The sequence below is a fragment of the Centropristis striata genome, chromosome 15, assembly GCF_030273125.1.
Source record: "Centropristis striata isolate RG_2023a ecotype Rhode Island chromosome 15, C.striata_1.0, whole genome shotgun sequence".
NCBI lineage: Eukaryota > Metazoa > Chordata > Actinopteri > Perciformes > Serranidae > Centropristis > Centropristis striata.
Genome location: NC_081531.1, coordinates 20,463,750 through 20,486,687, shown reverse-complemented (window position 1 = coordinate 20,486,687; position 22,938 = coordinate 20,463,750). Strand labels below are relative to the sequence as shown.

Genomic DNA, 22,938 nt, shown 5'->3' with positions numbered 1-22,938 from the left:
TGGGAATTATCGAAATGATCGTTTGACTTGTATACGGGCAGATTAGCAAATATTTTACCGATATCGCCTCCTCATAACTAAATGCTTTACCTGTAATGCTTGTTAAAGATACGGAACTATCTTGTCTTGTTTCCAATACACCGAGAAACCAAGAGCACAGGAGGAAATGCCACGTGTACACACTGCGCATGCCCGACGAGTTTTACGTTGATCCTGCTGGGTGATCCCAACTTCCGGTGAAAGAGGAGAAGTGTCTCACACGATTACTCTGACAAGGCCTGTCGTTACTCACCCGGAGGTAGTTGAACGGGGTTTCGGTAATAGCCATGGCCCTGTGATCGCCAAAAAGCCAGCTAATTAACTTTTTAAGAAATTAGGAAACGTAACTATAGACACCGCTTTGACTCGTCAGAGCCACAGGTTTGAACGGTACCCCGCGACTGTCAGCTAGTTAGCTAGCTAAAGACGCAGCTAGCTATTCGCCAACCAAGCACCTCTAAATTAGGTCCTGGTGTCTATTTCAAGATGTCAACTGCGGGATTTAACTCTCAGAATGGGACAGGGGCAGGACAAGCATATGCGAATGGTGAGTAACATTCAAATGTAAGTAAAGTTGAGTAAAGGCAAAGTAGCTAGGAAGAGCTAACTTGCTTACCGCAAGTAATAAGCTAACATTAGCAGCAGTTCTTGGATATCTATGGCTATTTGCTAACTGTTAGCTATGAGGCTTGGCCAATAGCTCTGTAACTAAAGGTAGCCAAGCGACAGCAAACTGTCAGACATAGTTGTGCTGGGACAGCTATGGTTAATACTGCCGTGTGGTAAATCGGCAAGGCTGTGGCTAACTACACTTGTCTTGACAATTAAATTCATAAGTGCTACCTTTAGTTTGTCGAGTTGAAAGACAAACAACTTGACAGACCGAGGGGTCAACAGGCATCATCACTTTTCAGCCAGGACGTCCTATCTTCTCTCAGTAAGCATAACTAAGATGATATGATCACAGCGTCAACCCAGCACTTGTCCTCATCCTGTCAAGCTACTTAGTGAGCCAGAACCTCTCCTGTCATAATTAAACAAGCTTTAACTTGTCATTTCGCATTTACTTACTTAGTTTGTCCTATATAGTCACATTGTCAGTTAATAATTCCATCAACATGTTTATACGTATTTCACTGTTGTGGAATGTTGATTTTTAGCAGATTAGATATCTTGTACATTTATATTGTACATGTGGCAACTTGGGGATGATCCAGAAATGTTGCTACAGAGCTTTCTCCAGTCCAGGCTCATCCAATTACTGACTTCAGTGTGAGATTTCTCACACATTTCTATGGTTCCGATGAATGTTAATTAAAAACCATCTAAATGCACTCTGACATTTGACGAAAATGTGCCTGTGTGCAACTGCCAGGAGCGATTCTTATTGATGCATTTGAAGAAGCTCTCTTGTGCTGTGCAGATGAAGCAACTGGAGTTTGAGTTTAGAATGCCTCAGGTAGTTTTCGAAACTGTAGATGTTTCTGAACTGTATCTGATTGTTCGCTGCATTTCCCCTTGATCCTATCCCTTGAATCAGATGGTTCAATAAATGAGGTAAATAGATTTAATCTGTTCTTTGAGCTCTGATTGATTTGAAAACAATGCGTTGCTGACAGTAGAAACAAACAATGAAAACATGTCACTAAAGCCAAATTGGAAGAGTTTTCAGAGCAAATCTTGTTAGCCAAATTCATTGTTATCATGATACATTTGTAATGTGAATGAGCAATTTAAATTGGATGAATTATCTTTATAATCTGTTATAAATAAGTGGTTAGTGTGTACATCATTTAAGTGTCACACCAATACGTTTTCACATGTCACATATTTTTCCACAACTGATGCGCATACAGTAATAACAGTATGACCATACACTCACGGTTGAGGGTGTTTTTTCTTGACCAATTCATATTTTTTGCATATTCTTATCATACACCCAGTCCATGTTGATGAAGCCTCCGTTTGACCCTTCAATGGGTTGATTTGTGATTGGATGACGTTCTGATTTCACATCAGGCCTTTTGTGTTTGGAGAAGAGCTGTAACTATGAGCTTTAGTTCTTATATTTATCCCTTCTCTCAGAAAGGAAAAACGATTTGAGGTAGACTATATGCCTTCATTGCTCATTGAGAAGAGTTGTTTTCTAATCCCTCCTTGCTCATCAGTCACTTAGCTCTCCTTCTAGTTGTGTAGTACAGGACTAAGTGGATAGAATTGAATCTGTTTGCATAATGTAATAATTTAAGGTGCAAACAGTGACGCCCTGGTGCAGTGGTGCCACAATTTTAGCACTGTTGCCTGTTAGATTGTTATGTTTGTAAAATATTTATTGTTATGAATTGTTTCTCTGACCCATTTCTTTATTTATTTATGCCTACTGCTTTGTAAATCAGTATTTTGGATCAGTATTTTTGCTGTTTTCAAGATCTACTATTTTAAAAAAAAGAGTGAATCCTGTTTTGATATTCAATTTGGTTCTTGGTATTGATAATTGACATTCAGGAATTAGAGTAACAAATGCCACATTTTGGTCTGGTTTCTGTTCAATATAAAATCAAAGCTTACCTAATTTTGTTCAAATGTCTGTGGTGATTTACTATTGCTGTGTTCTGTCAAGTAAGGTCAGACTTGGCTTGGAGCCCCACACTCACTGTCATTGAGAGCGGATCATGGTAAATTAAATCCAGGTTAAAGAGATTAGACCCTGTGCTGGCCGTTCATTGGTCATTTGGTGTATCTGAGTGGTTTTCACTTGGTGTCATCTTTACCAGTACTCTACCATCTGTTTTTCATTTACCTTTTTGAACTGTGCTCCGGATTTAAACCCAAGGACCTGCTTGGGTTTAATACACTGATTTAAATAACAAACAAAAGCCCTTTTCAGACATGGAACCTGTAACATTGCTGGCTTTGTCTGTCTCGGAAGCTAATATCTTTTGAGCTTTCAATTGTAAGGCTACTTTACAGAACCATTTCATAATGGCTCTGATCAAGCATGACAAGACCATAAACTAGAAAGCAATCCGTGTTAAAGGAGTCCACTGTTGGAGAATAGTTTGAAATTAAGAGTAGCTGTCATGGAACATTTCCATAAAATTCAAGTGCAGTGTATGTTTAAAGAGATGTAACATCATTTTGATGGCTAGATCTATGGTGTCTTCGGTTAAAAATTGCAATACCTAAATAAGGCCTGTTGTCTTTTATCTAGGTTTTCCAACATGCCTATATTTTTCTTCCTCTCTTGTCCAGGTCCATCACAGAATCCAGTTGCCCTGCAGCAGCTGCCAGGGGTCAGCTATGGTATGACTCACCAACCAACCTACAATCCGATGCAGGCCAAAGCTCCTGCACCCCCTGGCCCCGGACTTTACCCCTCAGGGCCATACCAGCCTGTTGCCCCAGTCAGCTCTTACCAACCTGGCCCACCCCTTACTTCTTACCCAGCTCCTCCTGGCCAGTCGCTGTTGACCAGGCCTCCGATGGGAGGTCCTCCATCCCATACCCCTCCTCAGTCTGCCAGCCCTAGCCCTGGTCCAAGGATGCCCCCTGCACATGCCACGCCTCCCCCTCCTGCTGTATCTTCTAGTAGCTACTACCCAAACCCTCAGCAGCAGCAGCAGCCCATGGCTCCAACATGGCAGTACAACACAGCTCCCCCACCAATGGGGCCACACAGTCCCATGAGCGCACCTCCCCGCGGCCCTGTGGCTAATCACGTGAACCCAGCTGTAAGCTCAACAGCACTGCCGCCACCGTCATCAGCAGCTTACAGCTCTGCACCACCAGCCCATGTGTCCCATAGTGTCACCCAGCCCCCAGGCCCAGGGATGCCCCCTACTTCTCTGCAAGGATATACCCAGCCAGGTAGGCACACAAAGGCCCCACAAAGTTTAAACTGTACGATGCACAATGTAATTTTATTTGCAAATGAAGGACAAGATAAATTCCTGGTGAAGGAAAGAGTAAATGAGACTTATGACACATGCACTCCTTCAAATTGATTAAAAGATTAATCATCCTCATCCTTAATGAATCAAATCAAATAGATCAGTGAACTTTAGTCCATTAATTGTAAGACCCCCATTACTGAATCATTGTATTTTTTAGACATCCACCACTATCATCTTCTATAGCACCATTTCTGTCTCTTGTCTCTTTTCCTCGTCATTGTCTTCTTTCACTGACATGCTGCAGATATGCATATCAAGAATACTGATATGTTGGAGCCTGGACCTTGCCCTCTCTTCCTACTTTGCCCATGTGTGCTTGCTGCTGCCTTTGGCTCCCTCTCATTTACTCTGAATTCGTACAAAGTTCAAATCAGAATTTTATTGTCTCCAAAGTAATTCTAATGTAAAAGCATGACGTGGCTTTTAGGACAAATGCAAATTTTTGTTTCAGTTTCTGGGGCAGATTGTATTGCCATAATGTTTGTTTTCTGCTTGTGATATTAGAATACACACAACCCTAGTTATAACATATTGATAGATTTAAGTTCTACTTCAATATCTTTCTGTGAGAGTTTAATGGTTGTCTCCACTGAGAAGTGTTAAACAAAAGGCCACTCAACAGGTCCTTTCATAGTGCATAGTTCCCACAAGTCCCGCTTTACAACAAGCATCGGACATTTTCTATACAGTTAGCAACGTCTGTTTGTTTACAAAAGGCAATTGAATGGACACTTTGTGTACAGTCAGTGGCTGCAACGGCCGCAGGATTTGTGCATGTTGCTGAACATGATATGATGAATATCGGACTCAGTAGGAGGCGTGTTTCTGATGATAAATTACATATTTTATGCCTTGCCGGCATGGTCGATTCATAGTGATCCAGCTTCCAACAGTCCCACCAATTTTACAGCTCTGTTTCTACCTCTGATCCGGGATCACTTGATCCCCATCCCCCCATCCCGCCTCTGGTGCTTTCATAGTGCAGGTGAAATGTTACAGAGGTGTAAATATTGCGGCTTGAAACGGTAGTATGAAAGGGCCTAAAGAGAACCCAGTGAGTTTTTATGCCAACTCATCATTAGTATTTCTCTGGAGGAAGTGGTCTTGTGAAGTGATGTGAGCATGAAGCTGGTTATGTAATCTCTGTCCCGAGTGTCTGAATGATTTGTCATACTATTTGGCAAATTATCCTGGATTTTTGGGGGATTTTTTTAAGGGATGCAATATGCAATACTTCTGCATAAATGCAGAGCTCACATGGTTGCCTCAATCTGTCTGTTATCAGCATATCTATCATCTTGTGGTCAAATTGGCTTGAAAATTGCTCTCAATATTCAAGGCGAGTCTGCTTGATTTTAGTGACCTTTCCCCTAGCAGCACCATCAGGGCATATCTTCCGAATACAATGGTGACAGTGAAAGTAGCTGCTAACTGCAGAAATTATTGTGAAGATGTGCACTCTGTTGACTGCTTTTTTAATTTAAAAATGTCACATGTGTTGCAAGCAATTACTACTCTAAAACGTCACACATTTTACCACCAGCCGAAATAATCTGTTAAGTAGTTTTTGGCTCTGTTGAGCTGCTGAAAATTTCAGTCTCCCATCCGTACAATGTTTCAGATGAATATAACATTTCACAATGCAGATAAAATGCACAAAAGTACTGTGCACAAAATGTAATAAAGAGGATTATCTTTTTTTAGTCACTGTCATGCAGCTTCATCTCAGTCTAATCTCAAATCGAATTAAGTGTACACTTTTTGGCCTTTTGTAGGTAGATTATTCCCTAACGATAGGTTAGCTTTCTTAATTATAATAAGCACATAGCATTTTGTGTCACTCCTGTAAGAATAATGTACCTGGCCAGCTGCATGGTATACACCATGCACTTATCATTTATAGAAAGTGTTCTATAAACTTTTTACACAAAAGTAAACATACTTCTCATATTATGTTTATTGATCAATAATTTAATGAAGGAGATTATTTGAGCCCAGAAACATGATTTGGCTGGTTTTTCAGCAGTCATAAAGATGTCTCTGTTGCTGTCACTGTTCTGTCATTAGCTGGCTGTGGGTCAGCAGTGCCACCAGCTGTTGTTGCCACGAGTCGGAGCTTATAATGTTACACATCAGTGATGCCTAATATCTCTTCTACATGACATGTGGCAATACCACCGAGTGCTCTTAGTTTACATGACACAGCAATGATGGCATAATATCAAGTCATAACTCTATATTCTAAATTACCTCAATGACGATGCAGTTTCATGATGGAGTGTGTAGGTAAAAGTGTATCATCTCACAAAATATACTGCTGAAGCAATAAGTGGATGAAAGGAAAATTAGATAATAACTTTGATAGGGGATGAAATGTATAAGGATTTGATGTTTTTTTGCTCTGGGAAACTGTGATGTTTATTGCTAATGACATTGTCACAAAATCAAAAAGCTAAATCCAAATCTTTAATGAAAATAATGATGGGTTGTTGTGCAAAGATGAATCACTCTTGTTGTTGTTTTTTCACCAGGCACTGCACCCCCACCGATGAATCCCATGGCTCCCAACACATACCAACCAAGTAGAGCTCCCTATGGACCCCCACCTACAGGCCCACCACCAACCATGAAACCCACACTGCCTCCCACTGGACCCCCAATGGCCAATGCTACACCTCCACCCCCAAAGGCAGACGGTAAGTTCCTTTAAGTTTTTTGTTTAAAGTTTTTCCTCAGGTATGACAACTTCTAAAGACTGCAAGATGCTAATAAGTGCCACACCTTAAAGTTCTTTAAACCTGACTGCATCACTTTATTTATTTTTTTACTCTTTACATTGTATGCTTCATTTTGAATTGACTTAAAAGTACCAATGACCTAGTGTGAACTCAAGAAACCAAGACTATCAATTCATTTTTGAAATGAACGTTTTGAAATCAACTGTCCCAATTGTTAAATCAAAAAGCTATCATGATTATGAGTCTTACTGTTTGTACTTTTATTCTATTCATATTGTAAGTCAGCCATTTTTGTTCTGATTAACTTCCGTTGTTTCCCCTACTCCCTCTACATGCCAGCTCAGTGTGGGGCCGCTGTTAACAGCACTCTGCCCCCCACTGAGCCCGACTGCCAGGAGGGGGATATTGAATGTCCAGGTGTGGCCAAATCTGTCAGTAGCCGTTAGTGTCAGTGCTATGGTGCCCATCCTGTCCTCTCTGTGCAGTTGTTCATTGTTTCTGGGGATGCACTAATTCCTTTTTTTATCCTTTAAATTGATACCAAACATGTAGCTCTACAGAGCCAGCTGATACAGAGCTCAATAGAGAAAATTTGTTGTGTTTTTATGGACACTTTGCTTTGGTCTCCATAACTTGTGCATTTGTTGTTGGGTGTTAGTGCCGCTTTAGCCCAGTTTTTTTAGTATTAGTGCATCCCTGGTAACATATTTCCTGTTGATAGTTTGTTTGGCTCTCTTTGTCATTCATTCCCATCTCATCTCTATGACCTTTCAATATCTGTTTTAGAAGCATCAAAGTACAAATATTTGTTTAAAACACCATACATTACTTCCATCATCAGTATCATCATTTGTATAGTTGTTTTACTGCAGTGTCTTTTGTGTCCATTTTATGTCTTTCAATGCAGATCAGATCATTTCGTATCAATCGCCTGTAGTTAGTACCCTGGGATAGAATTAGCGAAAAGTGTCACTAAAATTATTCACATCACATCTGTGTTTGTTTTGAAACAGGAACTGTGGCTGGCAACGGCCCACAAGCACCAAACAGCTATAATCATGTTGACAACAAATTGGGTAAGGCCATTTTCTGCCACATATTAGATTCTTTTCACATGAACAGTCAAGGTTTACTAAGCAGGGCTTCATCGCTGCTTGCAATAAACGAGCAAATGGTCCCTTTTCAATTCACATGATCAAAGTTTTTGAAAGAGGCAAAGTATTTCTAAAAAGTGTTTATTTTCTCTTTTTTTCTGTCACCACTCTTGATAGTAAATCCCTTCTTCACTACTGTTTAAACACTTACAAATGAATGTACTAATGACTTAATACACAATGTTGCAGGAGTAAAGCTCCCACAAAGCCCATTAATGATGTTGGTTCTGTTCTCTGATTTTCTTTTTTTAAAAGGACAAGGCTGGGAATATTCTTTACTTTTCATATCATAAACAATCAATGAACTGATCCTACTTACAACTATTGTTTCTGTAACAAACAACTACTATGTGTAGCTTATTCCTCTGCTATAGAGCTCCATTGTTGTCCGTGAACTATTAAAAACTAATTAATGAGCCACACTGTTACAATGGGTCACACTATCACAATATCTATAGGACGTTTTAAAGAACAAATTACTCAAAATATGAGGGCGGCGAGAGAGAGTCTGTTCCCATAAAATCGGTCAATTATACTTAATGGATTTAGAACTGATTTAAGAGTAACTGATTATTTAAACGATATTACAATATGTCTACTTTTAACATGATTACAATATTTCTTTATTGTAAATATTAGGTTATTGTCAATACCAGGCACCCCTACTTTTAGAGTTTGTTTTGAGTGATGGATCAGTCTTGATGGTCTTGATGGTCTTTTAATGGGATGTCTTAACAGCCATTCAAAAAAAGTCTATAATACATGATAACATATTATTAAGAGTACCGTATTTCCTCAAATAGTAGCCAGGGCTTCTATCAATAAAAAAATCAGTTTGGGACCCAGCTAATAATAGGGGCAGGTTATTATTTGAAGGAGGCTTTTATTAAAAAAAGAAAATCAGAGCGGCTCTGACCGGCAGTGTTTTACACAGCGCATTGTAGCCAGTTACCCAGATGTTATCCATATTGGAAGTACTCGGATGTAAACAAACGATGAACAGCACGCTGAATGTTCATTTTAAGCAGGATTTAAAATGTCTAAACTACTAAAAAGCCCAGAAGAACTTGCGTAAACAGCTCGACTTTACAGAGAATGACGAGGACAGTGGGAGAAACAACGATATTTACCTACAGTACTAACTCGTGTGGCAAAACTTCAAAATACAGGTGTTGTGTCTAAATCTGTTACCCCATCAAATGATGTTTCCTGGATGGCGTTCTCTGTACCATCACCTCCGTGGTTGGAGTTAGGATTTAAGTTTAAGGTTAGGCCTTGTAGAGATAATTGTTCGGGGTTAAGGTAAACTTGGGGTCATGTTAAGCAACTTAAAGGACGACTGGTTGGGGTCAGGGGTCAGGTTGGGTGCAGGTTAAGGTAAGGGGTACACATATCAACGGGGGAACAGACTTTGACATAACACTGGTAAGACACCCGGCTTATAAAAGAGGCCGGCTTTTATTTACTAAAAATTGTTTTTACACCCGTTTACTAAATGAGGCCGGTCATTAATAGGGGCCCGGCTTTAAATTGAGGAAATACAGTAATTTACTTTTTCAGTTAGAACTGCTACTTTGTGAGTTTGAGTTCTTATCCAAACTGACTTCTCTTTCTGTTTTCTACTACAGCTGGCCCGCCCCACCCCGGACCACCTGGTCGGCACTTGGGCCACTATCCCTCCCTCCCCCCTGGGTACCAAAACACTCCGGCTCCCCACAACGCCACCTCCCCCATGCATCCTGCAATGCAGGCCGCCACGCAGCCTTACACTCAAGCACCTCGACCATACCAGCAGGTGAGTCAAAACCATGTGCTGACTGAGTACTGAGCATACAACCTATAATGTTTATCTGCTCTTGCTCGATGGTTGTGGAACAATACGCTTTGCCATTTGTCATTCTTGTCCTTTTCACCTAGAACACAGACAGACCCATTCTGTCTGTCAAAGCTATATTGAAACATTATGCTGCCATGAAGATATAAGTTATAGTAGTAGAGAGTATCAGCAGGTATCTACACCCTTCAATCAAAGCATGGGTGGCCATCCATGCTAAATTATTTGGCTGTCATAAGTTATTGGTAAATACATGAACATCACAGTTTGTTGTTTTCCTTTCTCTCAGCCACCTGGTGGCCCAGGGCCAGCCCAACTGAGCCCGTCCCTGGCAGCCATGAGCCTCCAGTCCAGCACCCCAGAGGCCCTGAGAGTGGTCAACCTGCTGCAGGAGAGGAACCTGCTGCCACCAAACTCAATCCCCGCCCCAACACCTTGCCTCCCACAGGACCTGCAGAAGATCAACTGCAACCCAGAGTAAGCCAGGGCCTACTATCAACCGCATGTGTCTATATTTATTATCTTTCATTCGATTTTTGTCAGATAATAATGATGTTATTAAGTTAAATGTTTACCCTTTCAAATGTTTCATCGATACTATATAACTTTGTGTAAATTAAATGATTAAATATACCTTAAGTGTGGCTTTTTGCATTTTAAATTACTGCTGATAGTGAAGAATGAAAATTTAGCTTTTTGGTTGCCATCTGTGTATCTTTACACATTTTGCGGTAGATCAAAATAAGCATTTGCATATGTTGCCCTGCAAGCCTCTTGGCTACATTGTTCCTTGACACCTTTTATAAAGCATGTGAAACAGGGTTGGAAATTGTGTTTCTTTGACAACCTGCCTCTTAGCAGGTGAGTCAAGCAAATCAAGCAGCCAATTGTGTATTTTACTTTAATGTGGTTGGTGCTAATTTCTATCCCTGGTGTAAAATATTGCAGACAACATGATCTACTTCAAGTACTAAGAATATCTGTGTTTGTGTGTCTCTCCAGGGTTTTTCGTAGTACACTGACCAGCATCCCTCAGACTCAGTCACTGCTGAATAAAGCCAAGATGCCCCTGGGTCTGCTGCTCCACCCCTTCAAAGATCTCTCGGTAAAGCTTCAGTTCAATATTTAATGTGCACACACAACAGTTTGTTAACTTAATAACATTTGCATTGTAGGCTCATTAAACATGAAACCTGTTTTGATACAGTGGAGTTATGGATTACGAGGAACATGATAAAAACAACTACCTTTTTCCCCCCTGAGAAAACCAAATTTGCTTAACCAGGCTCTTTACAAGTTACTAGCAGTCACCAATATTACTTTGTCATTTTACACTGCATAAATTAGCCTAGTGGCTAGCAGACATTTCCTTTACTCATAGCTTAACAAAGTATATTTTATACTTGTTCTCATTTGGTTTAAGTCACTGCATCTCCTGACAGAACACTTTGGTTTAATTCAGCCTGCCTGCACATTTTTTCAGCCAAATGTTTTTAGAACAGAGCGGTGTAAACCTCTATACAAATATTTGGTTTAGATTTTTTGAAAGTGCTTGAGTTTTACTTTTAAAAATCTGTATGAACCCTGAAAATGTCAAGACGTTTACTGATTCTTCCTAGAATTCTTCTTCACACTTTTCTTAGGAAGAGAAATTGATTAAATAGGCCTTCAGGCAAAATCTGTCAGAATGAATCAATGTTTGTTCCTGTGTTAATTGAGGGCAAAGAAAACAGAGAACTTGCACAACTTGAACAGCAAAAAGAACGCCTTTTTTTGAAACACTAGTTACAAGAAGATGGGTTTGCACATCTCACACTGTTTACTTTTGCTCTGTGGTTTTGCTTGCAGCAGCTTCCTGTGGTGACATCCAGCACCATCGTCAGATGTCGATCCTGCAGAACCTACATCAATCCCTTTGTCTCTTTCCTGGACCAGAGGAGGTGGAAGTGCAACCTGTGCTATCGGGTCAATGATGGTAAGAAAAGGGGGAGGCGTGACGAAAGAGATATAATCATATCAAAGAGCCACTGTAAGGGAGAACACTTCAGGCGTTAGAAAAGTGTCCTTAATAACACAGCCAAGCTACAAAATGTACATTACAAGGACAAAATGACAAGGCAAAATTCTTTTAATTTCCAAGGAGCTGGTTGTGATAACTTAAAACATTCTGTTATGAAGCTGCTGCACCTCTTTTATTTTATTTTAGCACAATTGGTTAAGAAGCTTTCTGTTTTCATTCTTAACTGTGTGAACACCAGAAAAGGTGTCCTGAAACCCACAACTGTGTTTCATGTTAGATGGCCTCACTAACAGGATAAATTTGTGTTTATGTTGAAAGTAGGGGTGGGCGATATGGCCCTAAAAGATTATCACGATATTTCAGAGTATTATCGCGATAACGATATTCTTGACGATATCAAAAATACTGAAAAATATATAGAAAATTATTTTTTAGTCCGTATAAATAAATAAAAATTGTACAACAAAATAAAAATCAATCATAAATCTAAATGTAGTGTAAATTGCAAATCTCAACAGTTGCCAAATACAAAAAAAATTACTTACTTGAGTATTAGCGAATAGTAATAAAAAATAACCTTCTAGGGGGTCTGGGCGCCCCCTGGGAGAAAATTTTGTACATTTTATAGTACAATGTGATCAATCTCGTCCACTTTGAGAGCTAAATGTGAGCAAACACCTCACAAACACATCATTGCCTATTTTAATTAATTATTGTAAAGGAGAATAAAGGTTCTTCTATGTTTTATTTAAGGCATCTTATTTTGACAGTCTTCTTGTAATTTCTGTGGTGGATTCTGTGCTCTTATTTTGAAAGCTGCATTTGTGAAGCGACAGGAAGTAATAGTAGCTTTTTGTGATTAAAACAACTTTAATTGTTAGCTAATGTTTGCTTGCGGCTAACGAACGGCACAATGCAACAGTGTGTTTGGACCGTTTGGACCTCTGACAGGACAGGTTGATAGTATTTAGATCGGCTCACGCACACACAGACGCACAGAGAGAGAGAGAGGGGACGGGACTGATACATTACAGACAGGTAGGTGCTTGTTTTGAAGCGCAGTGGGAGGGCAGCTCGGTATATTCAGTGCGTGTGTGTGAATGCGTGCGCATGTCTCGGAGGAGGACAGAGAGGTGGGTCGGGGTTTTGACTGACTGACGGGTGACAGACACTGCTGAGCAGAGACACAACGCAAAATAACTTTATATTATGAATAGTGTAGATATACTTTCAGTAGCTTGAAATGTGACGTTAGAGCAGCACAAGAGACTCTGGCGGGCCGCCAAAGTCTAGGTAATTAATAGGAAATCCTTACGCCACTATGTCAAGAAGTAGGGCATGTTGCCAATATCGTGGTATGCATTTTTTTTACCCATAAAAAAAATATACCGGTATTATCGTGAACGATACGATATGGCACACCCCTAGTTGAAAGAAGTAAAGAAGGTAATCTCCTTTTGTTATGATGATATAGGATACAGTTTTAATAGTAATTAAATAACTTAATTTTGCATACATGTACAACCTCAATACATGTTTTCACCTTTATAACTGGAATATTAAATGTAATTTTAACTTTTTTAGTCCAAGTACTACATTCATCATTGCAAATGGAAGAATGACACACAATTTAAAACTATAACCTGACAAAATGTTGTGTTGTCTGATTTGTTTGTGTCTGTGTAGTTCCAGAGGAGTTTATGTACAACCCAGTCAGCAGATCGTATGGAGAGCCACATAAAAGACCGGAGGTCCAGAACGCCACCATCGAATTCATTGCTCCTTCAGAATACATGGTAGGTTTCAACAACTTGGTTCTGTTTAGGAACTGAATCATGCTGTTTTTTGTAAATTAATTACTCATTTGCAAATACGTATTTAGTCAATGAATCAATGAATTACACATATGTATTTGGAAGATGTGTGATTGTGATTGTGTGGATTTGATGACTTTGAGTTACATTGCCTGTGTTTGTCCTGATTCATCCAGCTGAGGCCACCACAGCCTGCTGTTTACCTCTTCGTTCTTGACGTATCCCACAATGCAGTGGAAACAGGCTACCTGAATGTGTTCTGCCAGTCACTGCTGGACAACATCAATGCGTATGTACAACATTCACTGTCCATTGTCATAGCTGTTTAAATATGTCAATATGGCCTTAGTTTGTAACATAACATTATTGTAGCATATCACACTTAATACCATGTAACCTATCCTTTGAATGAAAAGTTACAAAGTTAAAACTGGGCCTTGTAAATCCAGATAAAATTACGCCATTCCTAACACCTGAGCGCGAGCTTTATTTAAGTGTGTCTGTCTGTGTCCCAGGCTTCCTGGAGACTCTCGGACAAAGGTAGGCTTCATCACCTTTGACAGCACCATCCACTTCTACAACCTCCAGGAGGGACTTTCTCAGCCTCAGATGCTCATCGTGTCTGACATCGAAGGTGAGACGCAGTAGACTGTGAAGGCCACACGCTCATTTCTACAGCAACACCACACCAGCTGTGTGCAAAGTTACTGCAGAAATGTACAACTATACTATAATGTCAGACTGCCTGCATCAGTAAACATGAGTGTGATGATCATCTTTGGAGACTCTTGCCTTCTTTGTGAAATTTCTCAAACATTTAAATGGATTTTTGACAAGATAACCATATTTTCTGATCTATTAAATTATTGATGCCAGTTAAGCTGCAGAACTAACAATGGCTCTGAGTTTATGTTATTAGATGAATGGTCATGGTAGTCTAGTCTCATCAATATTATGATATCAGTGTGTATATGACTGTATTGTATTTGTTTAAATCATAACTTTTGTGCTCCACAGATATATTTTTACCAACACCAGACAGCCTTCTAGTAAACCTCAATGAATGCAAAGAGGTAAGAAAATGAACCTTGATTACAGCTACGTTTTGAATCTGAATATTATGTGAAAGTCCAAAACCTCTTTATTATATATCTATGAATGTTGAGCTTAGTTTTAGTTGTGTGCTTAAAAAAAACGTCTATCATCCTACGTCTTAAAAATAATACTGACATTTGTTTTTCAGCTTGTGCAGGATCTGCTGAAGAGCCTGCCAAATTTATTTGAAAAGACAATGGAGACCCAGTCTGCCCTGGGGTCAGCGCTACAAGCAGCCTTCAAGCTGCTGTCGCCCACAGGAGGGCGCATGTCTGTCTTTCAGACCCAGCTGCCTAACCTCGGTGTGGGGGCACTCCAGTCCAGAGAAGACCCCAACCAACGGGCTTCTGCTAAGGTCAGAGAGACGGCAGTTAGAAGTGTGGTGGACATCATACAGTCGGATTAAAAATTACGAAAAGAAAAAACATATCATATTAGATATTTCCATAAAGTGCAAATGTTGACAATGCTTATTATAGTAGTATTATACCATCGGTATGTATTTAGTCACAATGCAGTGTCAGAATAATTGCAATAAAAAATGTACTTCACCTTTGATGTTGGTACCAGTTTATGAGGAGACCAAAGTCAGAATTCTATATATAACACAATATTAAAATCAGTCACTGTTAAAAATCAACACTGATGCATTTCAAGTGCTCTCACGTTCAGGATTTTCATAATAAAATTGAAAAATGTGTTTTGATTTTAACAAATTTGGGGTAGTTGCTTTATGATACGATTTTGAGCTAATGGTCCCACCTGGTGTGTTTTCCTTCAGGACGTCCAGCACTTATCCCCAGCAACAGACTTCTACAAGAAGCTGGCTCTGGACTGCTCCGGCCAGCAGGTGGCGGTTGACTTGTTCCTGCTGAGCTCTCGGTACTGTGATCTGGCATCGCTTGGTAAGACCCTGGATAAATAAAGGGATTGAGGGTTTGTTGGACCTTTTTATGTGCTTGTTTACATGTTTAGTGATCAGTACAAATAAAATTGCCAGATATTACCAAACCAGGTTTTGCCAGGAGAGTCAAGTTATGATTTAGTTTCTGGTTGCTATGTTTTGGTTATACGAAACAAGAGGACAATCAGCATCCCTCCTTTTCTGTGCCTTCTCTCCCCCAGGCTGCATATCCAGATACTCGGCAGGGAGCGTTTACTACTACCCCTCTTACCACCACCAGCACAACCCTGCTCAGGTGGAGTGCTTCCAGAAGGATCTGAAGAGATACTTAACAAGGAAGATCGGCTTGGAGGCCGTCATGAGGATACGCTGCACCAAAGGTCCGTGGCAAAACAGCGAATGTTGACCTAAATATGCATTCGCAGATGTGACTTTGAGAAAAAAAAATGTCATATGTTTAACTTTTTATTTATCTCCGATAAGTAAATGCAATGGTAGATTTTGATTTTAAAACATTAGTTCCCCTTGATTTTAGCGCTGGATGGCTGCTGTTATTTTTTTATTCATTTTGATGCTGTACTTAAAAACAATGCTGGCTCTATAGCCCCTGAATGCATTAAAATATTTCTAATGCATGTTTGGCCTTAAAGTTAGATCTCCTCTCAGTCATTTTGAAGTAAACATTGTCTCTAGATAAAAGAAATGCTCTCTTGTTGTTGTTGGAGCTTGTATTTTGCAGTTATTGCATTTTTACAGTTTGGTGCTGTCTGTCCAGTTTATTGATCTTTCTCTCTCTGTCTCGCTGCAGGTCTGTCCATCCACACGTTCCACGGGAACTTCTTTGTGCGCTCCACAGATCTGTTGTCGCTTCCTAATGTCAACCCAGACGCTGGCTTTGCAGTCCAGATGTCCATCGAGGAAAACTTGGACGACATGCAAGCTGTCTCTTTTCAGGCTGCGCTGCTTTACACATCCAGCAAAGGTACACACACACACAGCAAAGGTTGTTTTGTTTAATCCAAAGCTCTTGTGGAATTTTAAATAATTAATCTTGTCTCTTGTTTAAATAATGGCCTTTCTCGTACAGGAGAGAGGAGGATCCGTGTCCACACCTTGTGTCTCCCTGTGGTCAATTCTCTGTCAGACATCTTTGCTGGGGCTGATGTTCAAGCCATCACTGGACTGCTGGCTTGCATGGGTAGGTACTAAACTATTCAACACCTTTTAAGGTTTTTAAGACGTATAAAACTAAATTGCTTGACATAATATGAAATGCTTCTATCCCCTCTCCCCAATTGAAAACTCTAGAATCTCTATTAATTTAAACTAATATTTAAGGTGAGTAATGAAAAACAGCCTTCCAGTGGCAGACTCACTCACCCTTCACTGTGCAGAATTATGTATGTACAAATATCCAGGTGAAGTAACAACACCTTTGGTGGGGAACTTAACCCCTGTGCCTCACTTTAGAAAGTTGCTTTGGTGTCCTTGGAGAACAAAAGTGGCCATGTCAAAAACTCCCATAAAAATATTATTATAAATTATATTATTATTGCCGTAATGTTGTTTTATGTTCTACTACTGTTCATTTTCTGAAAGGAAATGACAAAATCTGTATCATTTTATTTATATACTAAATGCTAGTAAGGAATTTATGTTTTTTGTTTTTTTTCACAGTCTGGGATATGTCAAAGATTAGTAATTGATTTTGATGCATTGCAGTGCTCAGCAAAAACACTAGCAGAAACCAGAAAAATAATAAGTATTTGCCCCAGAAGGTCTGGTGGAATATAGTAAAAACTACAATTTTTAAAGTCAGGGTTCTAGATCAAAAGCCTGATATGAGAGAATGCACAAGTTGATGCTGTGATTGTTATGGAAACAAAAAATATGGTTTTAATGGGTTTCAATGTGGACATTTTTGTCCTAAAGGGTCTGTGTGTTTGTATTTTGACTACCCAGTTTATTTTAGGAGCTGTGGTTGAACTTAAAATTTTAATAAAAACACGCCTTGAAAATGTATGCCATATGCATTAAAACAAAGACATAAAAAAACAATATCATAAATGTCTCTCGTGATGCATTAGGGTTTGAGAGAACATGTCACATGATTGTTTTAGAAGGGCATTGACACTGGGGTTGTTCAATACTAAACTCACAAAGTTGAACAGTCTGTTGAGAAACAAGATGTTCTGGTACATTTTGGTTGTCCTGTCAGAGAATTTGCTTTTATTCAGCTTGTGCATAACTGCAATAGCGTTATACCCAGAATTTTTTTACAATTTTGACTTTAGAGTTGTATCTGTTTTCCTCCCTGTGTACAGTAACTTCAGGCAGTAATGTGGGGCATCACTTTGGAGTATGTGTGTGTATAATATGGACAAACTTGGATTTGTATAAAGCATCACTCTGAAATTATTCTTCATTGTTGCAGTAAAAAGTCTTTTGATTGGCACAATATTAAATCATTGCAGGGTTTTCATACACTTCACTGTTATTAGCTCTGACAGATGGAGATGAGTGGCGACAGCTGTGGTTACCTAGCAACCATCGAGTACTGAGCTGTCAGATCTGTCCTCACAGTCACTTAGAGAACAGACGTGATATCTTTGCTCTCTTCAAAATAGGCCACAGAATGGCACTACCACGGTTCGTGCCTTACTTCAAGTGATGTAACGAAACATCTCATTAATGTACACAACACTGAAAGTCCGAAAGGCGCATTGATATTTTTAAAACCATAATGTACAGCAATTTGCAACATATGCCTTAAAATTTTGGAGGAAAATCCTTTGCGCTTTGTTTATACATTTATTTATTTTGATTTATTTTATACAAGCAAAATAATACACATATCTAAATGTGACAAATATAAATAAATAAATAAAAAAAATTACATTTTATTTTGTGTGGTGCTACCTTGTACTGTTTTGTAGAAACATTTCTTTCCCCCAAAAAATTGGCATTGAATTTTTTTTCCCTGACCCGTATTACTTTTCAATTGAGTGTTGAATATAAAAATTAACCCAACAAAATTATTGCATTTATCATCGTCCAGAACCCCCAACATGATGTGCAAAACTATAAATTGTGAGATGAACGTTGAGTGGCCATAGCCAGTTTTCTAGTCTGTGTTTCACCTAGAGCAATTATATTGACAATTTGTCATTATAACATCTCATAAATGGTAACTGCCGAAGTCAGAGATTTTACAATCCTACACCTAGTAGCTTGAAATAATGTTTTTCAACTGCAAATGTGTGTCTCTTTCTCTCTCTCTTCAGCTGTGGACCGCTCGGCGACGGCCAGTATGAGTGACGCCAGAGATGCGATGACCAACGCTGCCATTGACTCATTGACATCGTACCGGCAGTCTGTATTGACCATCCAGCAGCCCGGGCTTCTGGCCCCGGCCTGCCTCAGACTCTTCCCCCTCTTCATCCTTGCCCTGCTCAAACAGGCAAGCTTTTTTTCCCTGAGTCCTTACACAGAAACTGCACTGTTGACCAATGCTACAGTTAAAACAACTGACAATAAATCTGTTCACTCCAATCACTCCAAGCCTATATTGATCCAGTTCTGTGTGTTTGTTTGTGCACCCTGCAGAAAGCCTTTAGGACAGGCACCAGCACCAGGCTGGATGACCGAGTGTTTGCCATGTGTCAGTTGAAGTACCAGCCACTGGTCTACGCAATGCTGATGATCCACCCTACTCTGTACCGTGTGGACGATCTGACCGATGAGGTGAGGAGGATTAAATTTAGTGTTTGGTTTAGGATTAAGATGATATGATTTTAACGCAGGACACTGCAACTGATAAGTGGAAAATCAATGTTTTGAATGGAAAGTTAGAAACTCATAAAATAAGTCCAGGTCTAGCAGTGTGCTGAACCCGAAACAGTAATTCCAATATTTTCCACTGTTATTTCAAGTGTCTCCTTGTTACGGGGAAATGTTCACTTATCTTCTGTTTCCTGCATCCTCAGGGAGCTTTGAACATCAATGAGAGGACCATCCCTCAGCCCAGAGTACTGCAGCTGTCTGTGGAGAAACTCAGCAGGGAGGGAGCTTTCCTCATGGATGCTGGAACGGTATAAAAATTTATGACGTGGTTTTAGAATTGGCAAACATAACAAGTTAACAGAAATCCAACTCGGGATACCAGTCAATCTCTGTCTCATTTAGTTATTTGCTATCATCAACCCCTAAGATACTATGGATATAGCTTCTTTTTTTACCGGTGGGTTATAGTATAAAAATATAGTAAGAAGAAACGTTTTCCTTTTTCAGAAAAAGTAAAAACCAATGCAATGTGCATTTTGTGTGCATATCCATTTTGAACTATTAAGACCACCTTTGCTGTCAAAGTTTCTGTGCCTGTGTGCCAGTTAAACATTTATGATAAAGTTGGCGCTCTGACATTAATAATGGCACAGACTGTTCTGCAACACGCTGTAGAAGATTGCACAAAATTAACATTTCACATAAAGAGGTAGCACAGATATTTAAAACATTTGTACAAGCTTCTATTTTTCTCTCTCTGTGCTACAATACTTACTGTTTATTTGCGATTGTATTTAATATATACTAATTATTCTGTTCCAAAAGGTGATGTATCTGTGGATCGGACGCAACTGCCACCCCAACTTCCTCACACAAGTCCTGGGAGTTCCCAGCTATGCTGCTGTGCCTGATAACCTGGTAGGAAACCATATGTTGCTCCAGGATTTTCCAACAAATTGTCTGAGGATGACATAATGGACCCATCTATTTACTCAAACAGTGCAGCTTTAGTTTCACTCAAAGCATTTTCCTCCCTGATGATGAAATTTAACCATTGCTCTCACCTCTTCTAGTATCTGCTCCCAGAGCTGGACACTGCCGAGTCGCAGAGAACCAGAGCTTTCATCAGTTGGCTGAGGGATCAGAGGCCGTTCTTCCCATCTCTGCATGTCATCAGGTGAGCAACATACAACATCATGTATAAGAAAGTAAAGCGTGGGGACATTTTAAACCAGCCAATAGCTGCTGGGAACATCCTTGTTGACTGATAAATCTTGAAAATTGTGGCTCAATAGATCAGTTTTAGTAAAGTCAAACTTATCATACGTGCACAAATTTAATCAAACATGTAATATGAAGCTATAAAAAAATAAAAGGTTAGAAAATATTCACTTATTAAAACCACTAAGACCAACCAGGGGGCATTGAACGCATGTACATCTTGAGTTCTGTCTTTAAAGTGTCAGTGGAGGTTGAACATTTGATTGAAAGTGAAAGGTGATTGTATTCCAAAGCTTCGGAGCTGCCACTGCAAAGACATGGTCTCTTGTACCCACCACCTTAATCATTCAATGGTTAAAATCAAGTATTCTGAGGATCTAGGGGGCCTAGAGTTGGAATGGAGGCAGAGAAGTTCTAAAATGTGAATCTGACTCCAGAGGGTTTTTTTTTTTTTTAAATAATTTTTTAAAGGTAAAAAATAAAAACTGGGAAAATGTATGCCTAGCGAAGCAAATATCTTATCGTTTTCACAATAAAACCAAATACGAATTATCTTAATCACTTGAGAAATAAAAAAAAGTCTCTTCATCTTTTTTCTTTCTCTCTTTACCCTTTGACCCTCTCAGGGATGAGAGCCAGTTGAAACCCACCTTTATGCAGAACATGATCGAGGATCGAACAGAGTCGGCTCTGTCGTACTACGAGTTCTTGCTCCACCTCCAACAGCAAATCTCCAAATAATCTTCAGTGGGACTGTGGAGACAAGGGGACACTGAAGTGAGGACATGCATCATTGTATGTGTGTGCGTATGTATGTATATGTGTGTGCGTGTGTATGTATGTGCGTGTGTATGTATGTGTGAAAGCAGTGGGAGTCAACCTCGAGGATTCCTCTTGCTCCATATCCAGCTGAGAAAAAGCTGAACTGACAGGAAGCGTCACTCAAATCGTGTGACGGACAGTATGAGGACAAAGAATCGATTCTAGAGCTTATTTGGCACTTTTAACCATGCTGAAGCTATGCTTTGGAAGAAGAAAAAAAAAGCAAGATATCCAAGATGATGATGGTGATTATCTATGTCAATGATCGGATGAATCAGTGTTTATTCTCATAGAACAATGCTGTCTAACAGAGGTATCTTTCAGATACAGTCCAGGCAAACTGATGTGTGAAGTGTTTTTGTTGAAAAAGCACAGTTGTCTTTACTAACAAGTCAAACGTTTGTATGTATGTAAGTTTGTATGCTAAAGACTAGGTTTATGAGGAAGGTTAGTATGTCTGTGCTCGAAGACTGTTATTGAGTGTCACCAGGAGTATTTGTACACGGAACACCTGAGCTCCAACAACAGTCCTACTATCATACCTGAAGGACAGAACGTGTTCTTTTTTATTTCTCAGTCATTATAATTGTGTGTCGAACAAATCCGTAGACTTTGTTGTGGAAGGCAGATTGACCTCGCTGTCATCGCTGCCTTGAATGTGTGGACTCGGCAGCGGAACGTCGTTTTCATTGGTCTGATCTGTCCTTCAGAAACTCTGTCATCTTTCCCTCTCTCTGGACATTCAGAACACCTCTGACGACATCGCTGTTCTGTTTGTTTCTCCTTTTTTTGTTTTGTTTCCGATTATCTAATAATTTATGAGACTCCCAATCTGATTAAATTCTATAATTGCCTTGTATGGGAAGTCACTTTTTATTATTAAGCTTCTGTTTAAATACAGACTCTATATATGAAATATTTTAATATAATAGGATATGGGAAATTCTTTAACACAGACATAACAAAGCCATTGTGATCTTTTAATCATGCTTATTGATACTTGTATATTGAAAAAGACTGCATTATATAAAGGTGAAGAAATGCTGATGATTTTAGTATAAAAATTAAGATGAAATGACGCTAAGGAAATAAAATGTTTGGGACTTTTTAAATGTAGTTTTGTGTTTTGGTGGGTGAACAGTGTTTATTCAGTGAAAGCGAAGACTACAGAACAGAATATGGACCAATGATAGTCAATTTTTCTCTTGACTGGGTGTGAATTGAAAGTTTTTTGATTTGGTCTGATTTCATACACTTTGTAATCTATGTATTATATAAGCAAAAATGTATTTAGGAACAGACATATGTTTTGGTCTTCATGCACAAAATTGTCTTTCATAAAAAAACTGATGAAAATAAAAATAGCCTGTGTTTGTACAGAGTAAATTACAGAAGACTCAAGTCATGTGACTTGGACTCGAGTCCAAAAATATTTTATAGAAATGTTTGCTGGAATCTACTCTTCACTTTGCTGACAAAAAGATATGCCTTGTTCCAGTTTGCATGAGCTGGATGGAAAGGTGTCTGTACTTAACACCAAGGCGCTCATGACAATTTTGCA

The 22,938-nt window shown here is 39.4% G+C and overlaps 1 protein-coding gene across 3 annotated transcripts; it reads left to right on the top strand.

Moving 5' to 3' along the window:
• The first annotated feature begins 241 nt into the window (after positions 1-241).
• On the top strand, positions 242-22,489 carry sec24a (SEC24 homolog A, COPII coat complex component). Of its 3 annotated transcripts, XM_059351495.1 has the most exons (24): positions 242-586; positions 3,292-3,906; positions 6,524-6,688; positions 7,070-7,147; positions 7,744-7,806; positions 9,513-9,679; positions 10,008-10,195; positions 10,721-10,823; positions 11,567-11,693; positions 13,425-13,534; positions 13,729-13,841; positions 14,068-14,186; positions 14,570-14,625; positions 14,796-15,002; positions 15,429-15,552; positions 15,773-15,931; positions 16,360-16,533; positions 16,639-16,749; positions 18,836-19,011; positions 19,158-19,295; positions 19,538-19,642; positions 20,160-20,252; positions 20,408-20,511; positions 21,182-22,489. In XM_059351495.1, exons 1-24 carry the CDS (start codon positions 526-528, stop codon positions 21,294-21,296), a joined length of 3,471 nt encoding a protein of 1,156 aa, XP_059207478.1. In that variant the 5' UTR covers positions 242-525; the 3' UTR covers positions 21,297-22,489. The 3 variants fall into 3 exon arrangements, with proteins under 3 accessions (XP_059207478.1, XP_059207480.1, XP_059207479.1); XM_059351497.1 differs by lacking the exon at positions 7,070-7,147 and having other exon boundaries at positions 11,570-11,693; XM_059351496.1 differs by lacking the exon at positions 7,070-7,147.
• Positions 22,490-22,938: the final 449 nt, after the last annotated feature.